The 27,237-nt window shown below is 47.0% G+C and overlaps 1 protein-coding gene across 1 annotated transcript; it reads left to right on the forward strand.

The window, feature by feature from the left end:
* Positions 1-10,010: 10,010 nt before the first annotated feature.
* Positions 10,011-25,653, forward strand: APCDD1L (APC down-regulated 1 like). The gene is made up of 4 exons (XM_072349802.1): positions 10,011-10,909; positions 20,700-20,829; positions 21,163-21,721; positions 23,533-25,653. The coding sequence occupies exons 1-4, from the start codon at positions 10,873-10,875 to the stop codon at positions 24,295-24,297; spliced, it is 1,491 nt and encodes a 496-aa protein (XP_072205903.1). The 5' UTR covers positions 10,011-10,872; the 3' UTR covers positions 24,298-25,653.
* The last annotated feature ends 1,584 nt before the right edge of the window (positions 25,654-27,237 follow it).

A 27,237-nucleotide genomic window follows, 5' to 3' on the forward strand; every position in this document is an offset into this window, starting at 1 on the left:
CATTAAAATCAGTACATTTGCTGCAGTAACAGACAGATTGAATAGACAGAAAATTTCATTGCTAACGTGTTTAACATTATATTTACCTCACTTAGCAGTTTTAATTCAGAGTGAGACAGTGTGCTGAGTGCACAGCCTGAACAATAAAAAATGGATAGTCATTTCTATATGGAGTCTTCAATTTTAGTAGCTGTGGTGTAATTAAACTCTAGTTTAATATATCTCTTCTTGAGATTAGAAGGATTTTAATTATTACTTAGTGTCAAGATTCCCAGTCTAGCATGAAGGAGTTCATTAAAGCTGGGATTTTAAAAGAGCCTTAGGACAAGAAATATGACCATAATTCAGTGACAGTGGGAGCTGAACTCCCTGCTTCCTTTGAAAATCTTGGGCTTTACTTCAGTCCGGAGAACTTTTTATCAAAATCCAGTGGTTCCTCAAAATGGGAACCTCTGAACCACAGTGGGTGAATCCTCTGATCATTTCCAGAGACAGAAAGAAACGAGCATCAGCTTCAAAGACTGCATGACAGGGTGGCTGCAGAGTATCACTGAACTGATTGGTCCAGAAGGCTGGCAGAGTGGTAGCACCACGTGTGCGGCTGTGTATGCTGCATCTTTGTGTGTATGAGAGCCCACGAGCTTGGGGAGCCAATGTCTGTAGGACCTGTAGTTCTCAGGGCCTGGGACACTACTTTTGCTTGTGCTAAAGACTGAACTGATAATGGCCATTTCTTTCCCATCTGGTAGAGGTTGGGATGTCACCTACCGTCCTACTCTGGCAGATTTTCCCAAATGCAAACCAATGCACCCCTGTTCCAGGCAATGCTCTTGCTGCTCAGGGACCCGTCCCTAATACTGTGCCCTGTTAGCCCCTATGGAATGTATTTAGACAAAGCTCCTGCACTGAAAGTGGCATTTCTCTTTAATTCTTTCTCCCCCAAAGTTTCCACTGGATTCCCATTACAGACAGAATATTGGCAACTGTTCAGATTAAACACCACAGTGAATTTTTTTGGCTCCAAGGAAGACATTTCTGTATCGAAAGCTAAATTATGTTGCTGTTTTTCCACCTGCTAATGTGTGGATTATATAATAGAGATATTTTTTTCACTATTTTTTCTTCTTATGATTGCACTGATGTAGAAGGCATCATGATCTTTTTCTTTTTTTCTTATTTTTTTATGCTCCACAGAATGATTTCAATTCTTTCATCATTAATAGAAAAAAGCTACTTGCTTGCAGCTTACAGAGCAGTTTTCAGTAGGAAATCTTACTGAAATTTTAGTCTAAAGCAATTTTTAAGGTTTAAATCTTTGGCAATATAAGAGGTCAGTTCTAAAATTCAAATGGTTGTGGGTAATACTGTTGGAAATGCAGATGTTTGGGTCCCAATCCGTGTGCATTTTGGGTTTCTTTGATTTCAGGGTAGCCAGAGTGCAACATCTTTTGAAACTCCCAGCTTCGTATGGTGTAGTCAGAACATTTGAAGATCAGCCCCAGTGTATAATGAAAGGGCAAGTACAAGTGGTTAGATACCTAAATTGATGGTCTTACCATGCAAGTCAGTGACAGGCCACGCTATAAGCACTCTGTTTATGTCCTTCAATGGACACAAGCTGCACACACTGCAGCAGCACAGACATCACATACTGTGTCCGCTAGTGCAGCTGGGATGTATATTTTCAGACTGCTATTGAATTCACAATGGCAATTTCTTCTTACATTTTAATCTCTCCTTAAGCACAGTCATAGTTCTTGCAAGTCATCTCTGAGACGGGGAGAGAAATATTTTCCTAACAATTACTGCAGTCGGCTCAGCTGGCCGTTTGAAAGTAACTGACATTTAAAAATATACAATAACGGTAATCTTTAAAAATACTTTATTTTAAGAAGTATATTATTTGGGGAAGAAAGTCCTTATTCTCCTTCTTCATCAGGAAATGCCCCACAATTATCTTTATTTTCTTACTGTTTGTGGGATGAATTGAAAATCATTGTTTTAGATGAATTTACCTAACAGCAATTAAAATTTAATATCCTTTAAAAACATAGAAACAAGATTAAAATGCCCAGTGGAAGGGTCACTCCTCCATGGCTGAAATTTGAAATGGACAAAAAAAAACAGCTGATGTTCAGTGCATTAATCAAGAAGTATGAGAATGAAAGCTTACATTTGATATTCCAGAACTAACCTAAGAAGCGACTCAGAAACTGGTTTTGCTTATTTTGGTTATTGAGAAACAAGTGTCTCAGATGAGCACAGGGGTGGCTATCACAGGGAAAGGCTGAAGCACACTTCCCACTGAACTCAGGGAGCCGTGGCTTTGGCATGGCTGGAAGGTGGACTAATATTTGTAAACTCAGTACTTCAGTGTTTCCTTCTGTGTAAAAGGAAAGAAGGGACTCAAATATGGCCTGAGATATCCAAATTCTAACCATACTTACAATGATACGTATTAACGTATTGCGTATTATTACCATTATCTAACACTAACCCACCTGTGGCTCTGTGAGTTCATGTACTGGAGTTGCTTTGAAAGGTAAATAATTTTGCATATGTTTTTCTCAAAGTACTCAGTTGTCCTGTACTTAGAAGCCTTACAAAGATGAATAATAAGAAACATTTTTTTTCCTATTTTCCCCACTAGCACCTGGAGCTCTAGTACATTACTGAAGGCTAAAAGCGGAAGCAACCCTTTTTCTTATGGCAGTGATTTCAACAACAGTGACAGTGTATGAACAGCTTTCTTTAAGCCAGAGAAGAAGAGCAAACAGCTAGAAAAACAAAAATGCAAATTGCTTATGCAAAAATCTGTCATGGACATCTGGACCACCCTTATCCTGCTCAGTAGAAGTAACAACAGTCATGCCTGTAACCAAAAAGAATCAATTGCACTTTGTGTTTTTGGAGGATCAAAGGTCCCCTGTCAGCTCTGAGTTTTGGGATGGGCAGCTCCTTGCAGCACTGTCTCCTGGGGCAGATCTCTGCCATCCACATGCAGCTGCATCACAAGGAGTTTCAGCATTCTGGTATCTGTGATTTCCTAGCATCCATGCAAGCAGGCAGCTGAAGAGTGTGATGCCACAGTGGTGATACAGTGAAAGAGAAGCTGGTACTGAAAGACATAGAATTCAGTTTCTTCTGTGAAAGCCTGATTCCTGACCCTGAAGACAGCACAGTTCACAGCACACATTCACTTGGATAGAGAGGTAAAGATCTTTTTTCCTGACAATGGAGATTAATTTATCCATAAGGTTCTAGGCTTTCTAGTGAGGCAGAGTACAGATTTATAACCATCTTATTTTGGAATACCTAAACTGCCACTGATGTGATAGACTGTATTGGCTGAAAAGGACTGATATGCCTAAACAGCCTGATTTAAGATGAGGTATTTTTGTAAAAACAAAGCTTTACAAAATACAACATGAGAAGAAATTTGCCATCTTCATAGCTCAAATACCAAAGAAATCTATCTCCCCAGCAGTACTGGGTCAAGACATCTGTTTTTCATGCATAAAATACAAATGCTGTAACAGCAAACCAGTTCACAACTGCAGGAACTGACGCCTGCTAGAAAGAAGAATAAAACTGGCTTGTCCTCCAAGGCAAGCAAGAAGTGGGAGGAAAAAGTCTCTTGTAATTAATGGTGGAAAATAAAATTAAGTTTTCACAATTATTATGGCCATACATAAAATGGAATTCCTCACCACTAACACCACAGGCAAAACGTAGTACTGTAGTACTCTTCACACACTGGTCCCTACAAAACAGGCAACAATTTTTGTTCATAAGGCTTTCTGCTACCCCATAGAACTACATCAGAAGATGCCAAAGCTTTGTGTCCCTCTGCCGCACACTTCATTCCCCCTGGAGAAGGCTCAAAGAGCAGTCCAAACCCAAGCCCCTCTTCACCTGTCTGAGGTTACATCTATCTTCCCTCAGGTCTATTCTTTGTATAACGAACTATGCCGTCTGCAGACTGAATCCCCCCGAGGGTCATTGACTTACAGCTTCAAATGTAACATGGATAACATGAAAAGAATCATCTGTAAAGAAATACATATGGCCCAATTCACTGGCTGCTATGGACAATGTTTCTTTAAGTTTAAAGCCTCTATTGTGCTAAATACCCAGATGTTAACAATCTCTTCTAAAGGCTATTGAATGCAGGAAGGACATGTTTTTAGCAATTAGAAAAATAATAGTGCACTTACACATGGCAATATTTAGCAGAGTTTGTTTGGTTAATAGGTCAGCCGTTTGGGACAGTTGGTGGTTGTTACGGGGCAGCAAGGAAGGTTTCTGCAACACGGCACACAGGGGAGCACGCTGAGCTGCCAGATACCATGGGGCACTCACAGAGGGAAGTGTGCTCTGCAATCCAAGGCACCCAGAAGACGTCCCTTATTCCACCATTGGTTTGATGCACACAGTGGAATAATGTGTCAGGCGTACAAGGATATGCCAGAAAGGATACTGTATATATAAGGCTTGAACCAAAGTTTGTGTCCTTAAGTACCTCCTGGGTAGAGCAAGAATTAAGTAAGTGATTAAGTGCTTTCCTGAATGGAGCACCACTCCTGGCTGCTGCTCTCCTGAATGGATGATTCTCATTCTTTGCAGAAGCAGAACACGCAATGGATCTCGCTCAGGGAGCAGGTGTATGCTAACATTGCTTCTAGAGGAGACATGTCTGCTGCAACGATTTATGATGCATTCCTCACAGTAGCATGAATTTGGCTGGTGGCCTTTGTAATTTATCTTTGCTGATATCATCATGTGCCTTGAGAACATTTGTCTTCCTGAACGTAAAGAGTAAATGATTGTTCTAATGAGGAGAAAACAAGCCTTATTATAACAGCTCTAGACCAGGCACCACAGAAAGGCTTGGATTTTCAACACTCTAATCTGTTCTAACAGCTGCCTACTGTAACTACAAGCTTTGAAGAAACAAATGCTTTTGTTTTTTACCTTTCTTTATTGATGGCCCAATTTTCATCTTCCTCTGTCTTTGCAAAACAGCAGAGGCCACAGACCTTTGCAGTCAGCCAGATCTGTGCAGTCTTCTGCATGTAGCGGTGCAATTGACACTTCTTACACTGAAATCTTACACTGAAAATTGGATTACATATACACACGAAAAGAAGAGCTGTATCCAATCCAAATAATCCATCCACTGAGCTCAGTAGTCATTTCCAGCTTTTTAGGATCCACGGACCCTCATGGAGTCCACTGACAACAGACCTGCTGTTTTGTTCTTTACTACTGAACCCTTAGATTTAGTTCAGAGTCACCACCAAGGTCCACGGAAAGAGACTTTAAATCACATATCTATGGTATTTATAAGATGCTAGCACCTGAATGTCCACAGTACTAATGAGTGAACACTAATAAACCGTGAAGATGTTTTATTACTTGCCTAGTAAACAGACTAGAGACAGGATTATCCTTGTTTTCACCTTCTAAGCCACATGCTGCCACAAAGACACAACAGCCTGCATCTGTATGTACACAGAATCCTCTCTTCTAGCAAGACTCAGAGTTGGTGGTGATTTTGCAATTCATAAGAATGAAAGCAATTTCTTTCCAGACTGTTATTCTTCTCCCTTCCTGGGTATGGGCAGAAATGGAAGAGAACAGGATGTCCCACTTATCTGACAAAGCTAAACCTCACAGTGTTAAAGTGAAATTTTAACAAGGAACCAGGGCTGTCCCAGCTCTCATGCCACTAGAGGGGAGAGCAGAAATTCATGTTGGGCTGCTGGGAATGTGAAGGAAGCAGCAGATTCACAGAAGCAGCACCAATATTTTGAATAAAGGCCCAGGTTTTGCTTTGGAATAAGAGCTTGGACTCACATGAATTATGTGGGGGCTCGGCCTTGAAAACTCAATGGGTGCTCAGTATCTGGCAGGATCAAGTCCATGCTGAACGAGAAACTCGGCCCAGATGTGAAACAACACTTCTTTCCAGCCCCATGGTGTAACCACCAGACCACAGACGTCTTCCCCACTTTTTGCTTTTAAGAAGGAAGCGTCAGTTTTCAAGCTTGGAGAAATGTGGCGGACCGAGGGCAGGAAGGATCTGTCATTCATAAGAAAACCTGGGCTAGAGTTTCAAGATCTATTTTAATTTTAAATTTCCCTAATGCTGATAGAGTCTGGGGGCAGAAGGTTCAGTTGCCTGTGGCTCTCAGTGCAACATGCAGTGAGAGCTCTCCTCTAGCTGCCTTTTAATAGCTAAAGACACGCTTAATTTCTTCACACTTTGGAAATCAGTGGCACCTTGCACAAGATAGAAAGCTGGCTCACTTCTTATGCTTTCTTCTTTCCTCAGCTCCAAAAGAGACCTTGAATTAATGTGCATTCCTGATTAGCGTGATTATATAAATCACAGCACGCTGCTTTCATGCCGAGATGTGAAGCCAGTTCTCCACAGTGCCCCGCAGTACATGTACTCTCAATAACTTGCAAACCAAACCAAGTTGCTTCTGGTGTAATGTGCTACACAAACTGTTGCAATTATCTCCAAGGATGTGGGAAATTTATCTGCTTCGAGCCTCTGCTCTTAGATATTACAAAGTTAATTATAAAATGTGCCAAGGGGGAGGCAAGGAGAAACCTTGTTAACCTTTTCTTTCTGTGGTTTGCCCCCCTGCACCCCCCCCTCCCCTCCCCGCCCCTATTGCATTTACATTGGCCTTGAAGCTTTGGGACATTTTGCAGATGGTTTAGGGTCTATAAATTCTTATTTAAATCTTCATGAGCCAAGTATAACAGGTAGCGGTCCAGACTTCTCCAGAAAAGACAAACCCCAGCTAAGCATGTAAATAATATTCCAGTGCTTTTTAGCATAGAAATACATATACTGAGCCAGGTATTCTGGAAAGCTTATACGCATTTTCTCCTATTGTTACTCTTTAAAGTGTTCTGGGTATTTGCTAAATGACTCTGCAAGATTTTTTTAAAGGCTTCTTCTCAGTGAGCAGATGAAAGCTAAGGACGGTGCCATGTCCTTCACTGCTCCTCCAGCTGAAGGTGGCTGACAAAGGCAGCCCAAACAGCTGCAGTCAGTGAGTATCACCACCAGCCCAAACAGCCTGCTGCCAGTCACAAAAAGAGCAAGAGGAAACAACCTGCCTGGTGTCAGGTTGGCAGAAGAAATAGAGGCAAACAACGTTATGCTTTCTTTACTAATGCTGAAGAGAGTGGCAATAATATAGCACACTGCACAGCAGGGGAAGTACTATACTCTGCTGCATGCTGTAGCTGAGCAAGTCCTGGGACTTAAAGTGATGACACCAGCTTTGTGTTTGGAGAATTATATCATCCCTGGAACGCAATGTCCCTGTGGGGAAGATAATACGAGCTCCATTTGGCCATGTTATGAGATTTAATGAATAAAGGCTCTGTGCATTGTACTTCAGATAAAGAATCTTCTGGACATATCAATTATTTTTACTTAAGAGTGAAAGAAATAGATTTTGCACCTTCTATTTGTCTTCTTCTGAGAACCCTTTCCAGGCTTGTTTATTTTTTATAGCTTTTTCTATCTTTGTTGTCTGTACCCACCTGCCAGCTCTGCATTACGGTACATCTGTTGGTGAGTCAGAGTGTTAAATGTATATAGCTCCCTCCAGAGTTTCCCAGGGAGATCTGGTGAAGTTCATGCCATGAGGGATGCGTCGCTCTTCTCCCACAAGGCACCCCCTGCCCCAAGTTTACCATTCAATTCCAACTATTCCTGACTGAGACTTGTCAAAAGCAGCCATGGTTTGAAAGTCACTCACTAACACTGGGAAAAAATGTTGGCTGTGCCTTTAAACTCTATCCAGAAGCAGAACGATACCTTATAGGTGAACATCCATAGCAGATTAAATGATCTGGTTGAAAACAGAGTCTGAATGTTAAGAAATATCTTTCTTTTTAATATCGTACTTTCCCTCATACTTTTGTAGCAGTCTTGTGCCTAAATATACAGCCTATCCTAGAAAGCAACTAGGCACATGAATTCCCATAGTCCCATAAAATGCTCCCCCTGAAACTAAAATAGAGTGCAAGTGGTTCTACAGGATAAACATTAGCTGTAAATGCACACACTCAGCACTTTCAGGACACCCAGCATTTTCAGCTCTGCAAACTCTATTCCCTGGTACCACCTCATAGAGAACAAGTTTCAGAAGTGGAGTTGCTATGGCTTATGGCCATGGATTTTTTGGGGACCCGAGTATCTACTGAGAGGATCTCTTTCTTCAGACAAACAGTATTTTCATGGCTGTTAGCCTATTAATCTTTGGTTTCCTGGCCTTCTGCCTTAATGTGTGGTTGCCTATCCCTACTAGTCTGGCAAAGAGAAGAGAAAATATTTGGCCTTCGGGGGCTAGGCAACTCATTGCCCTGTGTTCCTGACAAGAGTGCATGACTGTGAGTTCAAATATTCTGTACCTGTTTTGCACAGAAATGAATTTACACAAGGTGCCAGGCAAGTGAAGCATAGCTAATGTAAAAACACCTTGGTCTGGTTCCCAGCTACCCCACAGCTGTGTTAGTATTTACAGCACGGTGAGTAAAGGGCTCCTGAAACAGAATAGGAACCATTTATATTCACTTTGAATGCTTAAATCGGGCCACATAGTTCTGTTAGAATTACAGGCTATTTATTTGCAATCACTTGTTTCCCTCCACGTGCTTTGCCCAGCAGGTAGTCAGTAATTATTTGACAATAAAAATTACAGGCATTTTTACATTGCTGCTCCTCTGCAGGAACTGAAGATTACCCAGCAATTTTTACACAAGTTGAGAATTTAAGCCTGATGTACTGGCAGGCTTCCAGGCTGGAAGACCTGATTGCCTATCTAAATCCTCCTGCATTTCTAACAGGCTGTGGCACTCATCCTCATGGGGTGGTGCACAGCAGAGCACTGCGCTGTGGTGTGGCAGGAGGAATCCTTCCAAAGGAAAACTGCCTGGAACCTGGTTGCTTTGATAAAGGCCTTTGGGAGCCGCAGGGATGAAAGGAGCTATAGGAATGAAATCTATCACTGTGCCTCGTTAGTCTGATGGTTATGGGATAAAACTTACGGTAGTTTACACCTGTGTAAAAGATGCTTTGAAAATGCTTTGGTTTTACTCCTTCCCTTGAAATAAAAAGCCCCATACTCCAACTATTGCAGAAGGAATGAAGCGGATTAGGATTAAAAGTCAGAAGATGTGAAGAATCACAGTCAAAATACAGAGCCAGAAACTTCTGGTTTGCTTCTGGTGGAACCTGTGCCATCTCCTGGCAGTGCTTCACTGTGCTGCGTCCTGCTTCCTCAAGGTACCCACTGTAAAACCATTCATTTCTCCCCTCATCATTAAAAGGTTAGCTTTTTTTTTGTTGTCGATGCGTGTGATAATTGATGTGTTTGTAAATATAAGAAAACCACAGCAGTTTGGCCACTTACCGAGAATGACTGGTCTGGGGAATTTGGGAAACAAAAAGAGATAAAAACATCAGCTAGAGAAAGGAGTGTCTGCATTACAAATGGACTCTGTTATTTTTATCTTGGCAAGTATCGTTAAACTCTAATTCTTTAGGCACCCAGGGCAGATAAGTCTGTCCCACTTTGCGCTAAAGATGTTATGTTATTTCTGACAAAGTAATAAAATTGCTGCACTTACTGAGACCTCCCTCCAGGGCTCCAACGCCTCTGCTCAGCAAACATGGGAACCGGGCCTCTGCTTCTGCTCGTCGCCATCTGCAGCGTTACTGCTGTGAGCGTGGAGACCAGCTTTATTCGCCTTAATGTTTCCGTTCGTGGAGTGAAACAGCCACTGTCATTAGGGAGAGTCTGCAGAGTCGAGGGACATTGCAGTGGGCATGTCTGCGTTTTGGTTTGTGCCTCTCTCATGTGCAAAAACTGAGTCTAGTTTTTCAGTCCGGAAATAAGCGCTAAACCTCAGCCTTTAGTGCAGGCACTGCAATGAGTATTAAACTATCCGAGTCATTACAGCTTGGCCCCTTCCCCTCACTGCTTCCCAAGGCATCCCAGTCCATACGTTACCGGGACACACATTACTGAGCTTTGTTCAAAGGGCAGCAAATGACTGGTGTCACCTCTAGTCAGCATCTCATTTCCCGTTCATTGCTAATCACCGATGCAGATGAGGAAAAGTGCATTTTGCCCTAGACTCGTTTAAATCCAGATCCGAGCTGGTTATAGGCCTTCCATCCATCACTGCCACCCTGGGGGCCTAGCTCACTCAGTGGCGCCCACAGCCATGTGGGATGGGAAGAGGACGTTAAATGCTTTTAGGCTCTTTAGGGTGCACGCTGGTGTCTCTTGAGGGCTCCAGGTGAAAAGAACTGTGTTCAGATGGCGGTGCTGTGGCCGTGCTGCACGGCGGCCGCGGGATGTGCGGGATGAGGAGCCCCCGGTCAGGTGGGCGCGATGTCCGCCGAGGGGCCGCCCGGCCCGCCGGGATCCCGCCCGGAGGCGCCACGACGGAGCGGCGCTTCTCCGCGTGTGCGATGCGCGGCCGCGTGTGGGGCGCGGGCGGCGGAGTCTCCACCTCTTCTGGCAACTTGAACCTGTGGCTGCCAAGCTCCATTAAAGCTATCAGCAGTCGGAGGGGACGCGCTTCGCAGCGCAGGCGGGATAAGTTGTTGGCTTTTTCTTTTTTCTTTAATATCTGGTTGGTTTTTTTTTCTTACCCCCCTTCGAAACCCTGTGGCTGCTCCCGAGCCGGCCCCGCGCTGCAGCCGCTGACCCGAACCGCGGGCAACGCAACGTCCCATGGCCGCACCGCCGCGCGCTGCGCACCGCTGAGCTCCGCGGGCACCGGCGGCGGTCGCGCTCCTCCCGGCCAGGAAGCGGAGCATCGTCCACCATGGTCCGGTGCTGGTGGCTCGCCGGGCTGCTCGTAGGTAGGTGGCAGCCCCAGAGCGGCGGGGAGCGGGAGAGGGTGCTGGGGAGCTGCCCGCCGCCTCCCCCCACGGTGCAGCGGGGAGCCGGCGGGGAAGTCGCGAGGCGGGACGCGGCACGGGCTGCCCCGCCGACCAGCACGAGGGACCCGGCGCTGCCCGGCTGAGCCGCGGGGGGTGGTTCCGTGCCGGTGGGTTTCAGGTCTGCACCTGTCCGGTACAGGAGCGCTGCAGAAGCTCCCCCCGGCACGCGGCTGTGGGACCCTCCGAGCGGCACAGGCGGCGTCTTTGCGGCCGCCTTTCTGAAGGGCTGCGCTCAACTCCACGGTTCTTGGAGCGGTTTCAGAAGTGAAGGCTCCGAATGAAGAGTCCGGGTGGGAGAACAAAGACAGCTGAGCGGTGGAAAAGGCGAAATGATTTCTGTCGGTGACAGAGGGCAGAACAGGGGGAAGGATTCCTCATCCTCGCACAGAGGTTGCCCTGGGAAATGCTTGGAGACCCTCGTGTGGAGCTGCGTGCCCCCGAACAGGTGGAAGGAAGGAAGGGGGCAGCGTGTCCCTGTGTCCCTCTGCCGAAGCTGGGTTTCCTTTCTTTCCATTCTTTTCTGCCATCTGAGTCTCTGGGCAGCCAGATATCACACTGCCTGCCTGTGAAACTCTGGGCTCCCTTTAGTGACTGTTGTAGAGGAATTGTGTAGTGACAGCTGTTGGAAATTATTTGCACTGGGAGTAACGGAACAGACTACAGAAAGTCTCTAAGTCTCCATATGGTAATGTGGGGTTACTTGTCTGTTCCTTACCTGGGATCTTTGTCATACACGGTTCCCCAGACAGAAGAATCCACAGGTTGAGATATACATATTCTGCCTCTAGAGATTTCATTAGCTCCTGTTGCTCTGCTCAGAGATCTGCTGTGCTGCATTATGTCACATTACTCATGTAAGCCTAATTAGAATACCGCTTTCTTAGACCGTCCTGCAATTTTAGTCCAATCAAATTAAAGCCCAGTTCTTTTCCATCTAGTGTCAGTGACAGAATTTCCACTGATTTCAGTAAGAAGTTGGACCCTAAAAGATGTGTTTGAATAGCTAAGTTGGATCCAGAGCTCATTAAAACCTAAGCGAGGTTTGCCAGGGTTTACAGAGTGTGTGAGATTGGCACTGGGAATTTTGCATGAAGCTGAACATCAGCATGACACCAGTGCATCATTAGGTGAAAGAACCCCTCGGTTAGGTAACCAGACCTGATCTGGGAGCTCCTTCCAGCAAAGAATCACTCGTTCTTAGAAATGTCCCAAGAGACTTGCTAAGTTTTCTCCTAAGCTTTCATTGAAGTCTTTACGTTCCAATAACACAACACTGCTATTTTCATGTGGAGCTTCTCCTACACGGTTTTAACACGTTCAGAGTTTATTTTTAAGTTAGAAAATGACTGTGTTCAGTTGTGAGAATAGGAAGAGAATCCTCTAAGTGGTAGCACTGAATCAAATATAGATGTGTGCATATGTATTACGGGTGCATATACGTATGTGTCTGCTATTAAATTAACATCATCGTCCCTGGTTCAGATGTTTGATTTGGGCGAAATTTACTAATTTAATTTGTCCAAGTTGGGATTACTTTTTTTTTCTTCTCCAGTTCTTGAGTTGGCCAAAAAACCAACAACTAATGCATTCTGCTGGGTTGTGTGACTTGACTCTATTTGTTCTTCCATAATTATAGCTTAGCCGTGTTCAAAGTATGTGGATATAGATAAAAACAAGGCTGAGATGTGAAAAAAGCAAAAGTGAAAAGAAAAAAAAAATCGTGTGGTTTCTGTATTTTCCCCACAAGCACAAATTGTTGAGTAAGGAGATTTTCAAAAGCCAGAAATTGCTATGAAGAAAACCAAAGCTGGAATCCAGTGCTGGGGGAGGCTGCATCTGGCAGAACAAAGTTTGGAAAGAGATTCTGCTTTCAATGGGATCCTGTGTTTCCCCACAACACGGCGTATATCATCTGTAAAAACAGCGCTTTCATGGGTGAGATACAATCACTGCTGAAATCAACCTCAGAATTAGGAAGCACCTACACTGCACTCTCAGCCAGTTCCTTTGGTTTCCTTATCTGTTTGTTGAGGATAGGGCCGTGAAAACAGAGACTTCCTAATTTCATCATTTCAAGACAATGCACCTCAGATACATCATTAACCAACGGTGAGAAAGTGGGAATTCCAAAGTGTAACCCGTTTTCTATAGGCTGAGGTTGCTGCCAGAAACTGAAAATGTGATTCATATAACTGCTTCCTCTCTACCCTGTTTAAATTGTGTAACATCTGAGGGCTCAGCAGGCTGCAATCTGTTGGGCTGGTTTTGTTTCCCTTTAGAGAGTTCCGACAGTCTCATACGGTAGAGAGCAGAATTGGGAAAGTTGTATTTCTGTGTATTAGGGGAAAAAAAAGCTGTTTGAAATTCCAAACCTTCAGTTTGTTAAGTGATAAAAGGGTTCAAACCCATCATTAGTTGTAGCACTCTGATGGTGTAACGAGGTCTTTCATGCTGATGGTTTTGAGTTGGTCTGAACCTGGGAATGCTGCGATGCAGCTCAGCTCCCATGGCCCTGTTAGAAGCAGTTGCATTGGTTCAGTCATGTCTCTCTTCTTACAGTTGGTGTGCTGGTACATGAATCAACAGGGGAAACGTCACCGCTGACTGTTCAAAGAGATTTGCTTGAGTCCAGCTCATAAATTAAAGCTTTAAACTTGAGTGCAGCCATTTGATCAGTCACTGAAAAACTTCCCCGTGGTTTCTTCTGCGCTGATAGGAAGCTCTGTCAAAAATGTGACATTTTGGTCTTGTCCACATCAAAGAGCTTTTACCCCTGAGCTCTGGGATCAGCTTATACACCCAGCTCCCCACTGAGGGAAATGCATTTACCTGGCTCATACTGAAGCCACAGGTGCTGGACATTGGCAGGTTATGGCTTTTAATTGTCTCCTCTGACCTGTCAATACAAAATCACAATTACACTTTTTAAAGCTTTTCATATATTTCAGAGAACAGCTCAGTTTTCCTTGTTTGTTTTGCTGTGGAAAAAGGGAAAGAAAATCCTAAGTTTTGTTAATTTTGAGTAGCACGGTTCCCGTTATTAGATTATGCAGTGTGTAGGTTGAATGTCAACTTTGATTTCGGCATCTGTCGGCTGTGTTTAGAGGAGCTGGAACACATCAAAACTTGGCTGATGTTGACAGGAGAAACAGTAGGCTGAAATTTCAGGCTATCTAGAAACCAACCCAGACCCCAAAACACATGTTAGGAGTAACTTTAATCCTCTGCTTCAGCTGAACAGGTAACCTTTTTCTGTGGTCACTTGTGGTTCTGTGTTAAGTGTGTGTGTATTTCTGGTGTGGGACGTGTATCGGTTTATCACCTTTGTGCAGAATGTGTTGATTTCTGAGGATGGCTTCTGAGTGCTTTTGAATGCCCTCCTCATCCTTGGTTTTGTGTGGGCCGAGTAGCTCCAGACTATTAGATCCCATTAGATCCTGTTTTTATTACTATAAACAGTATCCTTGCAGCAGTGCCAAGACTCCTATTGTGTTAGGTGCTAAATAAGGAGAGAAGAAAAAGATCGCTCTTGCTTTAGAGGGTTTATAATCTAATTTCCTGGACTTCGGTTTCCAACAGCAGGGACATACTGGGATTCCCAGCTGTGTCCAGCAGTTAGAACCTATTGCAGTTGTTAGATGTTTATGTGCCTCAATGCCTTGGTGCCTCTGGCATGAATTTCTGAACCCACGGAGGCGATGTTGAGGAGGAGGAGGAGGGCAAACAATGAGCTTACACAGGAGAGCAGCTGTCTCCCATGGGAGCTGGGGACCGGGAGTGCTCCATGGCAGCGGGGGACTGAAAGGCCACTCTCAGCATCCCACCAGCTCCCTGCCAAGAGCGGGTTATTCCCTGCTGTACTAAAGCTTTGTTCAATCCCTCAAAATCCTGCCAAGCAAGTGGACTTGTGCTGCCTACTGGACTGTGCCTCAAGAAGTTCACACTGATATACAAGGCGCATTTTTTTCACTCTTCATTCACTCCCAACAGAACCTCTTTATTCGCTGTAAGGAATTCCTTCCCTTCCTTGGTGTTTATGCTTTGTGAATATTTATAGGCTGTTATCATGTCCATCTCTCTCCCAGTTGTCACTCAGCCAGGCTGCATGTGCTCTGCTCTCTTAATTCTTACTCCGTAACTCAATCTCTCCCACCCCCTAATCATTTTCTGTTGTTCTTCTCTCAGCTCCCGCCAGTTCCAGTTGCTCATTTTGCTTGGGGGGAATGCTGTATTTATGTTAATGTTATGTGGTGGGTGGTCCTCTCTGTGCTTATGGTCCATGTGAGTGATTTAGATGTTTAAAATGAGGTTGGCATTTTATAGCCAAGCCATTGCCTGATTACCAGTTCCACTCTTCAAAGCGCTCTGGGAGAAAATATGCTTAGCCATCACTATTAAAAGCAGCCACAGTAGCCACTGGTAAAGTGTCTGTGAGGGTTGGAGGGTACTGACAAACCTCCATGGATGTGCTGTAGAGTCAAAACGATGGTATGCCATTACTTTCAGAACCATGCACTGTGTTCTGTATTGAGTTTCCATCTCGTCTAACTTAAGGAAGATAAGTGTCCTCTTTCCCATTTGGTTAGAACATGAATTCTGGTTAGAATTTAAGTGAGTCATGGTTTTACCTGTATTGTTCAGCATGGTGCTGAGCTGCTTTGCTTTTGTTTCTCCAGCTGCTCTCACCCATCCCTCACCGTCCAGGTGTCTCACTGGGATCTCAGCCGTGTCACCAAAATCACACTGAAGTTCTCATCGATGTTCTAGGAGGAAACGTTCAAGCATTTCTTCTCATCCTTCAGTGTCTTTCACCTTTTCCCTCTGCATTTCTCTGTGCCAGACACCTGTGGCAGTGCTGCTCAGGGCTTAACACAGGTCACGATGTGTTCATGCTGCCTGAACTAATATGCTTTTTTAGTGACTTTCTGAAGCCAAAAAAGAAGGCACGTAGCAGTTATTCCATTAGTTATCCCATCTCTGCTCATTAACCCTCAGTGCTCTGGCTGTCAGTCAGCACAGTGCTGGTGGTGGGCAGGCTCCTGGCTGCATGCAGGCTGCTGCTGCCCGCAGGGGCCGTGTGGTGCTGCTCAGCTGCTTTTGACTAAGTCTTTTGACACTGGCTGGTCTAGTGGAAGGAGAGCATGACTCTCCTCCTCCTGAGGCTGCCCAATGCCATCTGAGCGGTGGGAAGAAGGAGGGAGAAGTGGCGTGGGGCGGCGGGGCCTGTGGCTGTCAGGGCAGCGAGCACACGGCAGGAAGGGCTCTGCTGGAAGGGAAGAGCGTGGCATCGTGATCAACATTAACTGTAGGAGATCTCTGGGGAATGTGTGCTCACATCTGCCACCAGAGCTTTTATCTCTCATGCTGCCATAGTCCTCTGTGCCAGCTGCGGTGTGCCTTGCTTTGTTCGCTCATACCCCATTTCTCCTTTGTAGTGCTGTATTCTTGCAGTGGAGTATTCATGCCAGTTCATGGAGAAGGGCACCTTCTGAATAAGGTCCTGACTCTGTGTTGTTGCAGTCATGGGATCTTTCCTATTTATGACTCCAATGAAAGTGGGATCGAGCCCTGCAATCCTATTGACAGTGTCAGGTCTGGTTTTCTTCAGTGTAAACAGCCAGAGAGAGCAGTTTTAAGAGCCTTTTTATTTAAATGTAGTTTACACTGAAGATCTTTGACATGCAGGAGAGAATATCTTCTCCCTTCTCCCTTTCCCTCCTACAAATTCCATCTGTCTTGTCATCTACGCCTGGACGTGACACTTACAGGAGAAATAAATGGTTCCATGATTCCAAGAGCAAAATATTTACTTCTCTAGTGCCTTCAGAACCTCTAGACAGCTCACCACAAGTGCTCCACTGCTTTAATTGTGGACCTGAGACAGATCAGACAATGATCACAGCCACAGAAGACAGGCTAAAGCCACACAACACAGCGTCTGGATTTGCTTTCTGTTATGCCTGAAGTTATGTTGTGAATTTATGTTTCAAGAAGTTCTTCTCCAAAACCTGGAGCTGCCTGGGACTTCTCACTGAGCTGAGTTCCCTCTCTGGATCTGCAGAACGCCGTATGTGGTCACGCTCTGTACTGCACAAGGGGCTGCTCTGCAGTGATAGCTGACACATCTAATACGTTTACTGTGCCGCTCTTCAAAGAACACAAAGAAACATTAGTGAATTCAAAGCAGCACAGACAGCATCAGCCTAGTGAAACAGCTCTATCTATGCCCACTTTACTGAAAAATAAGGGATGAATAATAGAAATACTTTTCCAGAAGCCAACCAGAACTCCAGCGAAAGCACTGGCATCGTCCCTCAACCACTTGACCACATTCTGGCTTCGGTTCAGGGAGGCATTACTAATCAGGAAAAGTGCTCATGAACTGGTTTAATTTGGAGCTCATGCTTAAGTTTCACTGAAACCAATTAGACTTAAGCATGTGCTTAAGTTCTGTCCAAAACTGGGTTCAGTTTGAATGTAAGCAAAACGCAAAGTTGTGCAGCGATACGCTGTTCCACCCCCAGTGGGTTATATTTACGTTTTATAACTTTATAATATCATAAAATAAAATAGATCTGTTCCCACAGACTTGTTCTCTTGGGAATGCCTTGTTCTGAGTCAATACAAAGCACCACTGCCTTAATCTCCACACAAATGCCAAAGAAATTGATTTGCTCAGTACGGATGTCTTTGCTTTTGAGAGAATGCTTATTCCTTTAGTGGCCACCCCAAAACCCATTCTGCATGCTCTCAGGAGAGAAGAATGCTAAGGAAACACTGCTTTGCTCTCTTAATGAAGTCTGTGCGGATAAGTACGATTTACTTAAGCAGAATATATTGATAAGTTTCTTATCACCCATTTCATTCCAGTCTGAACATTCCTCAGAAACATATCAAAGGTTTTAGGTCATCTCTAAATGAAGAAATGTGTAATGCTCCGTGACTTCAGGCACTGATCTTATCCCTGTGAATGGGTGACTGACTGAAACATTAGATTTATAAATGGGAATAATACATGCTGGCCATAGGAGGCAATAACAGAACAGATGAAGCAATCTAGCTCTGGAGAAGGGTTCATCTTCAGTAACTAATGTGGTGCCAACTCTAATGTAGGCATTTTCTCCTCCATTTACAAAGGAACAGATGTGTGACTCAACTTTGCTTTTTTCCAAAGTCAGTCTGCATGGAGAGACACAAACAAGGTTTGCTTCCAACGGAGCATATTGCAGGATTTCTCTCCTGGATGGCACTTTTTTTCCTTCAGAATGGAGAAACGGGTCTGAATCTGCAGCACGGAGTCCTTGTGGAGCACAGCTCCTGCGGCAGGTTCTCATTTCAGGCTTGGCCATTGCCTAGGAATCTTTCGTCCTAATTTTACCAAGAATTTACTTTGCGTAGGAATTTCCAGTTCTGCCTTTCTATCATTTGATGCCGCGGGTCTGATTCTTTCTAGAAGTTGCTTATACAAATGGGTGTATGGAATAGTCGATTCATATTTGCTGCTGCAGTTGTCTCAAAGCTTGGTCCAGTTCCTGCTGGTTCCAGGGATCAGCCTGCCGTTCCTAATTGCCTGAGTGCTTGTGCAGCCCTCTTGCCTGGAGACCTTGGGCCAGTGCTTTGGATGCAGCACGCACCAGAAGGCTGGAAAAAGATCCTGTTTTGTCTAGCTGCTGCACTGAGGAGCTCTCTGGAAACGCTTGTGGTTAATCAATGCAGACAGACAGGATAACAGCAGAGTGGAAGAGATCACAGTTGGAGGGGTTTTTTTTAGATTTTCCTATGAATATTTTTGTCTCGAAGATGAATTGTCATTAATTCCTCCCCCCTCTTGCCCAAGAACTCTATCAGGCCGTCAGCTCGTGTCTCTCTTAAGATGGAGAGAGGAGCTGAGCTGACGTGCGTCCCCAGGGGCTGAGTGACAGAGTGACACATGAGTGACAGCCACTTTCTGCTGCTCTTGGAATCAAAATGTGCCCGAGCTACAGATTTTAGGTCTGGAACTGAACCTTTCCAAGCTGAAACGCTGTTTGGATCTGGTGGGGCTGGGCTGGAGGATCTGAGAGAGAAAAGCAGCCACAACATTTGGATACAATCCAGTAGCTATTGGTTGGAGGATGCGTTCAGCTTGGAGTCCTGTGCACAGCTAAGATAAAATCCCAAGGAATTCCCGTCACGTCAAGTATTTACATTCTGCACGGTTCTTATTTTCACTTTTTCTCTCTCTCCCTTTTTTTCTTTCTTTTCTCCCCCTGTGGGGTTTGATCCTGATCATCAGATATTCCCTTTCCTATCGAATGTGTCAAAACCTTGCGATGCTGTTGCCACAGTGTCTGTGCTCTCAAATAATGCAGACTTTTAGTGTCTCTGCCAAAAGCAGCAATAAGGCTTCAGTCAAACACTGAGGCTTCTGCCGCAATAAACACACACACAGCAGTCAGCAAGTTCAGCACGGGGCTGTGCTCACTGCTGCTCCCTTGGTGGGACCACAGACTGACTGCACCAACACCTCCGGGGCCCTTCCGTGGTTGTAAGCAAGAGCAGATTTGGCCTGTATGATCTGCAGCGGGTGAGAGCACAGAACAAACGGTGCCATCTGATGGGTACCATGGAGCTACCAGGCTGCAGTCTTAACCAGTACCAGGCCTTTGTCTCCAGGTTTGTCATGTTTTCATGTGAGGGCTCGCAAGAACTGATATTTAGGAAGCACAATGCAATGCAGGCAGTTGAGAAGGAGCAGGCAATCCCTGCTCGCCCTGCCGGGCCCTTCACAGATGATTAAAACAGAACAATTGTGGGTCTGCTCCAGAAAGACCCCTCAGCACCAATAATGTCTCTTTCCAGCCAGATCCTGCACTGCAGCGCGTGGTGAGCTAACAGCACATCCTCCTGCTGTGCCTTTGGGCCGCTCGGCTGCTCCTGTTACTGCTCCCCTGCTCAGCTGCGCTCCGAGTGCCGTGCGGTGATTCCCTGCGGTCGTTGCAGGGTCTATGTTAACATCTGCACACACGATGAAGGCGCTGTTCCTGCGTTGTGTAGAACCTTTGCTGCGTACAGAAGTGGCTGAATCTGTGCATCAGACTCGGTCTGAAGCCCCGGCCGGGCACGTGTGGGGCAGGAACAGCGGTGGGGATGTGGGAGCTTCGCTGGGCCCGTGTTTTAAAGAGGCAAATCCCGCCTTCCTTCCCGAGGCAAACTCAGCAGGAGGGCAGCGGGAGTTTGCGAGTGAATAACACACAGCAGTACGCGTATACATTTATGTGCGTGCAGGCAAAGGTCTGCAGCATGTAACCGCGTGCTCACACGTCCCCACAGCCAATAACATCCGCTGTTATGGGAAATGAGGTAAGTGACACAAGTGCCGTCCTGATGGCGGGCGACAGCGGGGCCGCCGTTCCCAGCCCGTAATTCCCGTTTCGGTTAGTGCCGCCGCAATGGTGCGGAGGGAGCGGGGACAAAGGGCCGACCGATGGCTGCGGGTACCGGAGCTGGGAGCCGACAACCGCGGGGCTCCGCCGTGCGTGTGTGTATATATCTGTGTGTGTATGTGTGTGTGTGTATCTGTGTATGTATCTGTGTGTGTATCTGTGTGTGTGTGTGTATGTATGTGTGTATCTGTGTGTGTATCTGTGTGTATTTGCGGGTGTCCGCGGTCTCCCGGCACTGACCGTCTCCGCCCGTTCTCTCCCCGTTCTCTCCCCGCCCCGCTCAGTGTTGGCAGCCGCGGATCGCTCTCTGCGCTGGGAGCCGCGGTGCCGGCAGCAGCTCCGCCACCTGCAGGACGGCGCCAGGATCGCGGCGCGGCTCCCGCCCCGCCTGGAGGGCCAGTGGGTCTCCACCGGGTAAGGCCCCGCGGGCGGCGCGAACCCCAACCCGGCCCGGCCCGACCACCCGGCCCGACCACCCGGCCTCCCTCCTCCATGGGCCGCAGCGCTGCGCAGGGCAGAGCGGGCCGCAGAGCTCCTCCATCCTCCACGTCACACCCAGTGCCCGGCCCCACCGCCATTGCGTTTTGCTAATGGCTCTTAAAGATCTTGCGGGCTGCTCATGGCGCCGTGCCCGCCCGCACTGCCCCTCACCCCCCCCGTGCCCCACACTTCTCCCCTCCCCAGCCCCGCTCCCCACAAGGCGCCCATTGCCTTTACCTGGTGGCTCAGCACCGCCTCTGTCCCCAGGTGTGAGGTGCGGCCGGGGCCGGAGTTCCTCACCCGCTCGTACCTCTTCTACGCCAACCGCCTCTTCAAGGCCTTCCAGTTCTACTACTGGGACCCGTCCTGCCGTGAGCCCTCCTACTCGCTGGTCATCAAGGGCAAGCTGCGGCTGCGCCAGGCCTCCTGGATCACCCGCGGGGCCACCGAGGCCGACTACCACCTGCACAAGGTGGGCATCGTTTTCCACAGCCAGAAGGCCATGCAGGAGGTGGCATCCCGCATCAACCAAAGCTCGGGTGAGGGCTGCGGTGGGTTCCTGCCCCCGGGCCGTGCCTGGGCCCCCGGAGCCCTCTATGAACTGCTGAGTGCCAAATCCGAGCGTGACTGCACTGCGGCCCTGGGCTTCGCCATGCACGAGCTGAGCCTGGTGCGGGTGGAGAGGCACCACCAGCCCCTGCCAGGGCTACAGCAGAGCGGCAGCAGCCTGGTGGAAGAGCTGTACCTGGGAGACATCCATACGGACTGGCTGGAGCGGCTGCACTACCGACCCACGGGCTACCAGCGTCCGCTGCAGAGTGCCGTGGTAAGTGTGGGTGCCCAGCTCATGGGCTTTGCAAAGCACTCCTAAGTTCTGTGTTGTTAAAATGCCAACTGCCTGCATGTTGAGCCCCAGGAGGAGACGTGGGTTCCCCTGTCCTTTCCTGATTGCTGGAGTGGGATGGGTGAGCACGAGAAGTCAGGCTGCCTTGGCCTGGTGCTGCAGTTAATGGCTTTTCTTTGGCTCTGCTCTTCTTGGAAATGCAATTTCCTGGTTTCCTGCCCCACAGGCAGTGAAGGCTTCGGGCTGCGTGTTGCTGCCCACTCTGCTTTTTGCCTCCCATCCCTCTCCGTTACGTCCTTCAGTTTCAGAGAGGAGCAAGGAAGCCAGAGTCTGCCATTAAATTGTTACCGCTCTGTGTAATGCCATTAGAGGAGGAAGCTGCTCCAAGAAATGCTATTACACTGAAACCAGGCGTTCTCTGTGGCAGAAATAGAGCTGAGCAGGAGCCCTGCTTGCTTCTTGTTTTGTTTCATATGTTGCAGCAGGTTGCTTTAACTCCAGGAAAGCACATTTTCATCTGAATCGTGGCTGATCCATTCAGAAATGACTGAGCAGTGAGATGGGGGGGAACCTCTCCGCATTCTGCCAGATGGAGCTGAGTTAACAACAACAACAACGATTCTTTTGGGTCAGATTATGGGGGGCAGCATTTCCCCACACGCCGGATGACAGCAGCTGAGCCTGGAAAAAGAAAAGCACAGGGCAGCACCCCTTCCTCCTCCACAGTAACCTTCCCAAATTGGTCGAAACTCTGTAATCTTGGGCCAAACCCATATATATGAGCAAAACCAGATGGTAAACATAAACACTTCTCAAAGTTAATTTAAACCCAAACTTAAAGATACTGAAATCCACTCTCTGAGTGCAGCACTGTAATTAATCAGCTCACAGCTCTCCGCTGCATGATGTCACCACTTGGCCATCGTTAGGAGCTGCCATACACGAGGAATACTTCACACGGTGCGAGAGTGCTGAGGGAGCCGGGCAGCTGGCTTGGTGTCCATATAGTGATCAGTGCGTTGGACACGGCCTTCTCTGTTTTCTTTTTTGGTCACTGGACTCAGATCCTTCTGCCTGCCCTACTGAGAGCAGCACAGCTATGCTAGGAGCACTTTGGAACCCTCTTGATGAAAATATCACTCTTTTTCCCTTAAATTTATACCTCTTTTAAAGAAACCCATTCTCCCCAAATTACCTTTCATTATCAAAGAATTTCCTGTCTAAGGAGAGCAGATGCATTTGCCAATTTCTGGGATTATTTAGCCATAATGTACTGTGTACTGTCAGCACTCATTAAGGTGACAGTAGCAGTAAAACAAGCTGAAAATGACTAAATTACAGTAGGCTCCAATCAACTCGCATGTAAATTACCCACTCTCCAGTTAACTACTGAGTTATTTAACCTTGCTGCATACAGCGGTTCAGCAAAGATTAGCTCGTGTTCTGGAAATGGCACAACGTTCCAACCCTGCTTAACAGGACGTAAAGCAGTTGTGATGCACGGAGCGCCAGGAGGTGTTCCAGGCTGCCACAAACCCTCTGTTGGACAAAGGATGGCGGAGATGCAGGGCCACGCTCTGCAGCAGCTCGTGGCCTTCTCCAGCTCCACTGCTGCGTGCGAAACCTCAGCTCAGAATGGCACGGAGCTCCTCATCGCATTGAACCTACTGGGATGTGTTGGACTGAGTCTGTTGCAGTCGGACGTGCTGGTGTGGGAGTGGGGATTTTTAAAGGTTGTGGAAAGGGGTTTTTTGGGCATATCGGGTGACGTGAATATTTTCTGTCTCCCACAGCACCATGTGCATCCCTGCCCGGCCTGCGGGGTTATCTACAGAGCTGACGAGCACCACCCGCCCATCCTGCCTGCCCAGGCTGAGCTGCCGGTGCAGCTGAGCGGCAGCTGGGTGAGCACCCGCTGCGAGGTGCGTCCTGCCGTGCTCTTCCTCACTCGGTACTTCATCTTCCACGGCAGCAACCACACCTGGCAGGGCTACTACTACCACTACTCCGACCCGCTCTGCAAGCAGCCCACCTTCACCATTTATGCATCTGGGCGTTACACCCAGGGCGTCCCCTCCTCCAAGGTGAGGGGGGGCATGGAGCTGGCCTTCAAAGTCACACAAGCACGGGTGACACCCATGGATCAGGTGACGGTGACAATGCTGAACTCCTCTGAACCGGGGAGCTGTGGGCTGGCGAGCTCCTGGAGCGTCGGCGTGGAGCAGGATATAACGCCAACCAACGGCTGCTTGGCTCTGGGCATCAGGCTGCCCCACACGGAGTACGAGCTCTTCAGAACAGAGCACGACCCCAAGGAGCGCAGCCTGCTGTACATTGGTGAGAGGCCCACGGATGGATCCAGCCCTGACCGCCCCGACAAACGGCCCACGTCCTACCAGGCGCCCCTGGTTCAGTGCGCGGCTGCATCAGAGGAGTTCCCTAACTACTATAGTCTGAAATATGTGGGGAAAGAGGGTGCTAATGGCAGTGAAGAACTAAAACCTTTGCCTGTAGCCCTCTTGCTGTTGATAGCACTGCAGCTGTTAAGATGGGACTAGCTCTCTATTCAGGTACAGCACAGAACCCAGATAGTCTTGGTGCTAACATGACTTTTTGTAACTTCCAACTGAGCGCATCTGGAAGCAGTTTTACGTAGGCTTGGAAACACTTCAAAAGAAAAAAGGCAAAAAATCAAAGAACAGTGAACGAAGCCAAGAAGATGTGCCTGACCACGTACTGCCTGATGGCTTTATCGCCTCATCTCCCCTCGTCTTTGCATACCAATGTAATGTAGTGAGATGGATGCACTGCACGTTGCAATAAGTACTTCAGCAGTATGAGGGGAAAAAGAGCAGCATCAATTGCAGCTGATGCTTTGAGCTTTTGGCACTGCTAAGATTTAATCAAGGGCTTAGTTCAGATGTAATTCAAACATGCAGAGTGTCAGCTGCTGAGTCTTTTTGAGGTTAGGCTCCCTCCACTGTAGTCCTTATTGCTGTTCGTGCAAATTTGATCTGCAGTGTCCATCAGCACCAGATACAGTGTCAGCAAGTGCTCTAAGGACACAGCAAATCATGCCACTCCGTTTATAGATGCTTTCTGCAGTTTTCATGTGTGCACACAGTGGAGATGCAGAGCAGCAACCCCGGAGCGTGACCTGACAGGCTGCTGTGCCTGACTCTGGTCATAAGATGCAGCAAATGGAAAAGGCTCCTGTGCATAACGGTGCCAACTCCCAGCATTCTGTAGCTGCAGACACTGCATCCTTGCTGCACCATTTTGGCACTGCCAATCACAGCTCCCACTCACAGGCAGCGTGCAGAGCAAATCGCTCAGGCCTTCTCAGGCCGTATATTTTCACCGTTTCCTCTTCTAAGTGCACTGGCAGTTAATCCAGCTGTGGTATCCATTGGGCTGTCACTGCCAGCCCTGTTCACATGAAGGTGGTTTATAAATCTGCCTGCAGTGAACAAAGCGCTGAGGAGACAACTCTGAGCAGCACTGTCAGACCGTCCAGAGCTCTGCTGGCAAGGACAATATAAGAAATTACACTCCCTTTGCTACAGCCAAGAAGCATATAACTTACTTGGGGAAGACCTCTTCCCAGTAACTAAATCCCCTCCAAATAAGCCTATATATCTTACAAAGGATATTTCTGTTAAACCATCTATGCAATAGCTACCTTCTTAATGCTGTTTTTACAAACTTGCAGCTTGTACTTAAATAATTTATGGGTTTTATAGCATCAAAATACTTTTTTTTGGGGAACTGTACATTAATAATTCAGATGAGATGCTCATTAAATGTATACAGTTGTGACATAAACGTTGTCAGCATGTTCTCATGTTCCAGGCCCACATAAGCAGCCACACCTCTCATACGCACAGTGGGCAAACATTTGAAGAACTGAAGTGCACCACGAGGAACGGGGCTTTTGTCAACATGGGACACCCTGGGAAGGTGCAGTTTATGAATGAGGGCAAGCCCAGCATAGCAGCACTGCCTCTCATTGGAGCTGCACGCCATTTTTTCCATAGCAGAGCCATTTGCCATCACCAATTAACACGATGTAGAAGGTTATGGTACTCAAAACTGGGAGAAGCCCCCAGCTCCCCACAGCAGCCGCGGTCCTCAGCACTGCTCAGCTCTGCAGCACCGAGCACAGCCCTGCACAGCAGGTGGGTGTGCTGGCAGCCTCCCCAGGACAGCCTCAGAGCATCCTCGTCCTCTGCTATTCCCATTTACTCTTCAGAAAGGAAAAAAAGCCAGGAATGCATAAATACTGCAACTTTTATTGTTCTTTTCACAGTTTAGGGAGAAACATTTCTGAATTTTACAGCTCTTAAGAATTGGTGCCTTTTGTTCCAATCTGAATTTGCCTGGCTTTCACTGCCAGCCAGTCTCGTTTTGCTCATTCTCAGATCAAAGACAGTGTGCTGGTTGGTACCGTCTGTGTGTGAAGGTTGTGGTGCACCATCACCAAAATGCTCCCAGACAAACCCAGCCAACCCGGGTTCTCTCTCCCTCTATGAAATTTCACACTCACCAGTAATTCAGTAAGTTCCGAACCTCTTTTTGCATCTACCCCAATTATCCACCTTCTCTCTCAACATGCAAAGAGCCAAATTGTATCAGAAATTCCCATCTCCCGTAGCTGAGACATACAGAAGTACAATCACTGCCAGGGATAATCGAAAACAACACGACCTTCTTTGTCATTTGTCACCCTGGGACTGCCCTGGGAGCACACGTGGAGCTCTTATTCTCTGACTCTGGGCATGGATACGTTCATTGTGTTACCGTTTTCTCAGGAGTGATTTTATGTGCATTTTCACCAGTGATTTGGAAGCACCGAATTGTATCAGATCCCTGCAGAAGCCTCCTGTGAGCATCCCCATTTCACTGTGCTTCTCTTGCAAAGAGTGCTTCTGAAATGTGATCATCACAGAACAGCAGGCTTTGCTGGGCTCCAGCTACACTCAACCCATATTAATCCAAAAGAAAAAAGAGAAATAAAGACAGGATGGAAGAAGTGACTTCCACGACACCTCCATTAGCGTTCATCTCCTTTTCTATCCCTTCCCCAGTGCTGTCTGTAAGCACCGTACCTGCTCAGTCCATCCTGTATGTCACCCTCATCAGCAGGGATGGCCTCAGCCATCTCCCTCAGAAGCACTGACAGAAGTTTTCTAGATTCAGTGTAAAGATGTTAATGTTGACTGTTAAGCACCGCTCAGGAATGACATCACTTCTCCAGTTCTCCTCGCTTGTTTCACCACCTGCATCCAGGAACAACCCTTGTCTGCTGCCAACATTTCCTTGGTACCTCAACTCTTCAGCCCCCCCAAGCACTCCAGCCCATACACTTTTCCTTTGGCTATTGCTTTCCTTATTAATTTTCCACACTTCATAACTCTTATCCTTCGTGTTGATTGCTGTCAGTTTCCCTTTTTCTTGTCTTATATTACATCTATTTTTCCCCTCATTCATTACTGAGA

The sequence above is a fragment of the Excalfactoria chinensis genome, chromosome 15 (genome assembly GCF_039878825.1).
Source record: "Excalfactoria chinensis isolate bCotChi1 chromosome 15, bCotChi1.hap2, whole genome shotgun sequence".
NCBI lineage: Eukaryota > Metazoa > Chordata > Aves > Galliformes > Phasianidae > Excalfactoria > Excalfactoria chinensis.

What these genes read in the sequence shown, in the direction of transcription:
- APCDD1L (XM_072349802.1), top strand. Translation starts at nt 10,873, where the DNA reads ATGGTCCGGTGCTGGTGGCTCGCCGGGCTGCTCGTAG. An exon ending in GGCCAGTGGGTCTCCACCGG is followed by an intron (nt 20,830 to 21,162) that starts GTAAGGCCCCGC and finishes CTCTGTCCCCAG; the next exon opens with GTGTGAGGTGCGGCCGGGGC. An exon ending in GTCCGCTGCAGAGTGCCGTG is followed by an intron (nt 21,722 to 23,532) that starts GTAAGTGTGGGT and finishes TGTCTCCCACAG; the next exon opens with CACCATGTGCATCCCTGCCC.